This window comes from Silurus aristotelis (assembly GCF_946808225.1).
Source record: "Silurus aristotelis genome assembly, chromosome: 16".
Lineage (NCBI taxonomy): Eukaryota > Metazoa > Chordata > Actinopteri > Siluriformes > Siluridae > Silurus > Silurus aristotelis.
In genome coordinates, this window is record NC_139589.1 from 1 (window position 1) to 7,500 (window position 7,500).

Below are 7,500 nucleotides of genomic sequence, written 5' to 3' on the forward strand. Positions count from 1 at the left end.
TTTACAACAGAAATTTGGAGAGATTGAAGAGCTTCGTGACCAAGATGCTACCAGTGTTGTGATGACCTTCAAGACTCGCAGTGAAGCAGAGAATGTAATGATTTTCCTCCTGATCTCATTGTGCTTTATTTATTAAGAGATATCATTCGCTTAACCTGTTTAATAATCAGTTAATTACAGTAACAGAATCTGATTTATTTAATGCTTTAATACATGAACTTTTTTTTTAATGAAGCACTTTATTAATTTATAGGCTGCAAATCAGGGGGCAAAGTTCAAAGGGCGGATTTTACAAATCTCCTGGTACAAACCTAAAACTCTGTCTGTCACCACTGAACCTGAGGAAGAGGAGTCAAAGGAAGAGGTTGATGTGGTGAGACTTGGTCATATTAATCACACACACACACACACACACGTAAAAGTTGTCACTTGCATGTCATCGAGTTGTATTTATATTAAGTTTGTAATCTTGTGTACCAGTGTAAATGTATTCATTACTAAAAACTCAAAGCATTTTGTACGTTGCTCTGGAAACGGAAGTCTGCTAAATGCCGCGTGCGTGTGTGCGTGTGTGTGTGCGCGTGCGTGCGTGCGTGCGCGTGTGCGCGAGCGTGCGTGCGCGCGTGTGTGCGTGTGTGTGTGCGCGCGCCCGCGTCAGAGAGAACTCTCAGAATGCAGTAACATTAAGAGTGATGTTACACAAACACCATACAGAGTGCAGACAATTAATTTCCTTTTTTTATAAATGTGAAACAATAAAAATCAACTTTCATTCGTCACATACACGTGTATTAAATATAAAATGTATTAAATAAGAATAACTATAAGTATAAAATATGAGGATAAAAATGATATTTATTCCAGAATAAGACGGATTGGGGGGGTTTGGATGACCGACGCTGACAGTAGTCCAAGTTTAAAGTGTTCCAGTGTGATTGAAATTAAAGTGACACTCACGTGTGTCAGTTCATTGTACGTGATGATGATGATGATGATGGCTGTTTTTGTGCAGGAGTCAGTGAGCCCGTTCTTGCTGCCAGAGGAGGAGGAGGAAGATGACGATGAAGATGATGATTATGAGAGTCGCTCATGGAGGCGATGAGAGCAGAAGCAGGGACGCTGGAGCTCTGCCTCAGTGTGTAAATCACAGCCTTTTTAAAAAGCTTATTTAAATCCATAAAGCATTTTGTTTTCAGTATTTTAAGAGTTCAACTGGAAAGGACTGAAGTGTGACGACACTCACTCTGTTAAAGACGTCTAGACGAGCGCGTGTGTGTGTGTGTGTAATTTACTTTCACTGAGATGCAAATAGAGTTAACCCTAACTAATATTAAATATTGTTTCACTGTGATTGATCTGATATCAGTTCTATGTAGATGAGCGAGCGAGCGAGCGAGAGAGAGAGAGAGCGAGCGAGAGCGTGCCAGTCTGGTCTAAACACATTCATCATTATTCCCCTTTTATCTTCTAGATTTTTGCTGCCACTTGATGTAAATATAAACTCAGTGATTGTGTGTGTGTGTGTGTGTGTGTGTGTGGGGGGGGGTTATTAGGGTTATTGTCGAGTTGTGTTTATTCGTCTGAAACCAAAAAGAGTTTTGGATTGTGAGAGATGATGATGATGATTTGTGGAGAGAAGAGGAACACTGGGGTGGTTTGAGTGTTGAGTTGGATTTAATTTTTGGCCTTACTCGATCAGTGGACAGCAAACTTTTTACAAGATTTCTGATTATTTTTTGTACATTTTGTAAATGGTTGCTATAGTAACGACTGTTTGCTTTAATTATTTTAGCCATTAGGATGAATGGCACATTGTTCAGATTCTTCACTCGCAAGAGTGTTTCATTTTTTTACACTTGTAAAATAAAAATTGCTGCATATAGAGATTAGGACATTTAGGTATTAGAAGTCAAATCTTCTATTTTGTTTTTGAAAAGTTTCACAGTTTTAAGATTGTCATTTAAATTTCAGACAGGATGAAGTTCTTGGTTTGGTTTTTGTGTAATTGTTCTTCTACACCATGGTTGTGTAAAACGTTTACTGTAAACTGAACTTTAATATTGTTTATATATTTGAGGCTTGATAGATGTATTTTTCTTTTTTCTGCTTGTAAAAATCGATTTGAAACACTCAGTTACTTATTAATAAAGTGAATGGAATGGCGGAAATCTAAACGAAGAATAAAACAAGAAAATTGGTTTACGTAAAAATAAAACCACCACTAAAAAAAAAGAAAAAGATTTAATAGTCCATTCCACCAATAACCTTCTGAAAATGTTGTCCTGTGTTTCATGCTTTCCTTGCAAACTTTCTGATTCTGTAGCATCTCTGGATGGTGTTTGTTTCAGCGTGTACAGCAGTCAAAGACCTCGCTGTGATTATTGACTCTAGTGTTTCCTTTGAGGCTCACGTGAATAATATCACCAGGATCGCTTTCTAACGGTCTCGCATCGCAGTTTCTGAGTGAACTGTACCAGGATGATCCTCCACGCCTACTTAGATCAAAAGGTGCAGGCTATTTGTTGGTACCTCAAATAATGAAGACTCCAGCAGGGGGCAGATGTTTCTCTTATAAACCCCACAGTTATGGAACAACCTTCCAATCAGTGTTTGGGACTCAGACACAGTCTCAGTGTTCAAGTCGAGGCTGAACACATATTTATTTAGTGGAGTGTTTAGTCAGTAGGTGTTTATGAGGTAAAGGAGCAGATCTGGAGGGATCATGGATATGGAGTGTTTGGTGAACTGGGATATTTGGATGCTTTCGTCTCCTCACTCTCACACGTTCACTCAGGTTTGTTGATGGTGGTGTGGTGGGTCGTCTCTTATCCCAGAGATCCTCATGTCTGTGTTTCCTTCTGCTTCTCCCTTTTAGTTCTGCTGCCAGAGTAAATCTTACCAGAGTCCATATCCTTCTCTTCCCGTTACCCCTCTTCTCTCTCTCTATTCTGTCTCGCTCTCTTCTTATTAGAGGCCTGGAGAGCCATGAAACTCTAGAGTAAGATCAGGAGCTTTGAGGATGGATTTTGACTGTAGTTAATATTAACAGTCTGCTACAGTGACTACAGTTGTGACTCAGGACTACAGTTTGTATCAGATCATCATCACTGCACCTCAACATCGTTTATCTGTAATAAATGGACATTCGGTGGCACCCAGGTGAGAAGGAAGTTCCCTCTTGAGTCTGGTTCCTCTCAAGGTCTCAGACACTGGATAGTACAGAGCATTTCTGTGTGTACACTGACTATGTTTATGCCACTAATGTATGAATTCTGAATAGATTATTGAGATTTATTTTAAGTAAAAAGTGATAGCAACAATCAATACATTTGCTTTTAAAATATTTAAAGTCTCATTTTATTTTCATGTTTATTTTGAGGAGTATTAAATACTTTCAAATAAACACAAAGAAACAAGTGAAAATAAATGCTAAACTACATTTACAGTTATAACTTTAGAAAGATTGGAATACCAAGAAAATAAAACTGTGCTAAAGCAGAAGATTAAACTGAAAGTGGATTTAGATGATGGAATATAACTTCATACTGACATTCAAATGGTGATGAATTATGCATATGCATCTCTGACTTTGGGAAGCTGAGTGGAAAACACTCAGAGTCAATTCAATTTAACGCGATCGCTGTGACTGCCACATGGGACAGAATGTCACCAACGTCACTCCACATCTCCTCATCCTACAGCTCCAAAGTCCTCATCAGAACAGAAAGAGCAGAAAATCTACAACACATCAAACACAGAACCCTGAAACTATACGGTTCCTCTTAGTGGTGCAGATAATAAGGTCCATGTTAATATTTATTTGACTTTAATTATTTTTATTTCTTTATTTTGTGGAAGAAATGTAATATATATAAAAATGTGGTTTCAACTTTTTATTTTAAATAAACATCGTTTGATGCTTCACATTTATTTTACACATCAGTCGCATTTTCACTCCTTTATGCAGAATTTCAATTCCAATTCAAATACTCACAAATCCTGACATTTTATTTTGGGTTTATTTGGAAATGATCTTTTTTTAAATGTGCTGTCTATTGTTAAGTCTGAACCTTCTGGCAGAGGCAACCAGGATCTGGACAGTGTGAGTGAATTTCTGAGTTAATGAAAGGAGTATAATGTGACATCACTTCCTGTTTAAGTAGATTTTTAAATAAATTATACATTGACTTTTTTTTTTTATAATTTATTTATTAAAGTTGTTAACGGCCTTTTAATAACACAAATCAAATTCTACTTGGCGCATATATATAATAATAATAATAATAATAATAATAATACAGAAATCTTGAGATTTGGCCTATTTAGGAACAACATACATTAATAAAGTGATTATTTTCTATCTAAAAGATCTCTTTTGGACTCGTGTGTTTGCTCTGGAAACTCATCAGTGTTTTAGTTGAAATGTCTGTAAGCTGTATATCTTCTGGAGGGATGAGTCAGAACCGAGCCATGTAGAAAGCGTGTCACTGTAAATCAAGATGAAAGACTGAGCCATGAATGAGCCATTTTCGGTTCTCCTCCTGAAATATTCATGTGCTGAAATGTTACCAGGGGAGGAAACCAGGCAGGCTTCATCATCAAAACTCTATCATAAACTGGGCGCTGAGGATCATGGCATGTCGGGCTTGTTGTAGATAACTTCATTGTTAGCTGAGGAAGCCCGTGTCAATCTCCATAATGAATAAGAAGATGCCGGTGATGTAATGGATGCCTGCCACAGAACTTGTAAATAATTGAGTGTGTGTTGGGACAGACGAGGTGGACAGGATCAGGTGGAGCAGCTGTGTCACTGCAGAGCTCCACTTTTTTACACACACAGAAAACGACCACAAAAAATAATAATATTAAATGCTGTGTCTATAAACTTCCCTGAACTTCATGTTTACTTGCGTCCCTTCATGTGTGTGTGTGTGTGTGTGTGTGTGTGTGTGTGTGTGTGTGTGTGTGTGTGTGTGTGTGTGTGTGTGTGTGTGTGTGTGTGTGCGAGACTCAGAGATGTGATGATTCCCTCTGTTTCAGACTTTATCGGATAAAAACTCAAACAAAAAATGAATGAAATGCGTTATTGAAGTTATTGTTTATTTTATCACCGTTTAACTTTCATTGTTTAGATTTTTAGATAAATTGTTAATTTTGCCCTGTGTAACGTTAAAATGTCTTATTTACCCAGAATACATTTCAAATGTATAAATATATTATTGCATATTTCATATATATAATACATAAAACTATTAAATAATTCATTCTTTTGCAGTAATATTTTGTAATCAAATATGAATTTTATAGCCTTTATTTAAAAACTAGTAGGACACACACACACACACACACACACACACACACACACACACACACACACACACACACACACACACACACATTTATCTTCTTTCTTTCAGCTATATTCGTCTAAAAAAAAATTTTTCTATCCAAATATTTAAAATAACGCTTAAAACAAATATTTTTTTTTAATTAAAATGTTTGTTTTTATTTGTTGTCACGTGCAGATCTGTGTGTTTCTAATGACAGTGACAGAAGGTTAAGTGCTATCTCACTGGTTAAGGCACTGGGATTTGGAGGTGATGGTTTTAAATCTCAGCATCACCAAACCCGCACTGGGCCTCTGCGAAATGCAGTAAACTTACAATCTCTTTTTTTTTATTCGCTTCTGTTGAAAACTCGCACTTTATTCATTACATATTTGTAATAAACATTTAAAATCAGACTGCAGCTTTATTTCAGATAGACGCTTTTAAGCGCGCGCGGGCCGCGGACCTGGTGGTCTTCAGGTGGAACTGCTCAGTTTTTATACTGGATTTTCGAGCAGAAGAATAAAGTGAGATGTTTGGGCACAGACAGGTTCCGGGCGCGTGCGGTTCTGGCTCTCTGAGTGTGTAAGGTGAGATGATGAGCAGGTGTGTGTTCGGGACAGCTGACCGGAAGGAGGTGATGATGGAGAGATCTGTACAGTGTGAGAAGTCAGAGCTAGCGCGTGCTCAGAACCTGACAGCCATGAACGGCAAGCAGCAGCACTTCCCCGCGCACGTGCCGGTGCACGAGCCCAAGTACCCCGACATGCACGCTAGCTCAGAGTCCATGCGGCGGGTGTGTGTTTCTGCCCCGCAGGTACGTGAGACGAAAACTTCATCATTCTTTATAAGACCATAAAAAGCTTTTGTCTGACCCCATTCTTTTCTTCCCGCAGTCTTCCTCCATCTCTCCGTATTTCTCTTCCTCCATCTCTCCGTATTTCTCTTCCTCGTTGCGCGCGCGGTTATGCCTCTCCAGACTAATCCACTGCTGCCATATACATTTTTATGACTTTCCTCCATGGTAATCCCGCGTGCATAACATGCTGTGCCCCCTTTCTCACCCCCTTCACCCTTCACCCCCATCACCCCCTGCTACCGTTCACATGATCTGTTCTGGTTGCAGGTGAACATATTCGGCGCATTTGATGAGAGTCTGCTGGCGCGCGCAGAAGCTCTGGCAGCCGCCGATCTCGCCAAGTCTCACGCGACTCCATACCACGCTATGAACGGGGGCGCGTGCTCCACATCCGCTTCCTCTTCGTCCATATCATCCACTTCTTCCCATCATCATCATCATCATCTTCATCACCATTTGAGCCAGACGCTGGAGGGCGAGCTCCTGGAGCACTTGTCATCCGCGCTGTCCGTCGGCGGTTTGGCACCGGATCCTTTGGCGCACCAGCATCAATTTTCAGCCGTCGCATGCCACCTGCACCAGGCCACAGGACACGCGAGTCTCGCGCACGGTCACCATCATCATTCTTTGCTTCCCTCTGGTGACGGAGAGTCGAACCCGCGCGAGCTCGAGGCGTTTGCAGAGCGCTTTAAACAGCGGCGCGTTAAACTCGGAGTGACGCAGGCAGACGTGGGCTCGGCGCTCGCGAACCTCAACATTCCGGGAGTGGGTTCCCTGAGCCAGAGCACAATCTGCAGGTTCGAGTCTCTCACACTCTCACACAACAACATGGTCGCGCTGCGGCCGGTGTTACAGACGTGGCTGGACGAGGCGGAGGCGGAGGCGGCGCACCGCGACACGAGCGCGCGCACTGACCTGCTGCTGACCGGGAACGGAGAGCGCAAGCGAAAGCGCACATCCATCGCAGCGCCGGAGAAGCGCTCACTCGAGGCCTATTTCGCCATCCAGCCCCGGCCTTCTTCTGAGAAAATCACGGCCATCGCGGAGAAGTTGGACCTGAAGAAGAACGTGGTTCGAGTTTGGTTCTGCAACCAGAGACAGAAGCAGAAGAGGATGAAATATTCCGCGGCGCACTGATTCAACACTCACCTACTGGATCTATTAAACACTAAAACGCAGGTGACGAGGATCTACAAGTTCTTCTGATAAGGAACTTAGTCAGTGGACGAGTATTTTCTCCTTCTTTAATTGTATTTTGCACAGTAAAGTTACAGACACTTCCTGCAGCCTCAAGGGCAAAACCAGATGAATATT

At 41.1% G+C, this 7,500-nt stretch overlaps 1 protein-coding gene and 1 long non-coding RNA gene across 2 annotated transcripts in view; both read left to right on the forward strand.

The window, feature by feature from the left end:
* LOC310738958 lies at window positions 1–2,238 on the forward strand. Its single transcript, XR_014537191.1, has 3 exons — window positions 1–94; window positions 254–373; window positions 1,013–2,238. It is a non-coding gene; the product is annotated as an uncharacterized lncRNA (long non-coding RNA).
* A 3,658-nt stretch (window positions 2,239–5,896) lies between these two features.
* Window positions 5,897–7,500, forward strand: part of LOC310738665 (POU domain, class 4, transcription factor 3-like) — a 1,883-nt gene continuing 279 nt past the window's right edge. The window contains exons 1-2 of the mRNA XM_083563823.1: window positions 5,897–6,144; window positions 6,454–7,500. The exon at window positions 6,454–7,500 is cut by the window's right edge and continues 279 nt beyond it. Coding sequence (XP_083419949.1) covers window positions 5,923–6,144; window positions 6,454–7,323 — 1,092 coding nt within the window. The 5' untranslated portion in view covers window positions 5,897–5,922 and the 3' untranslated portion in view covers window positions 7,324–7,500. The remainder of the gene's footprint in view (window positions 6,145–6,453) is intronic.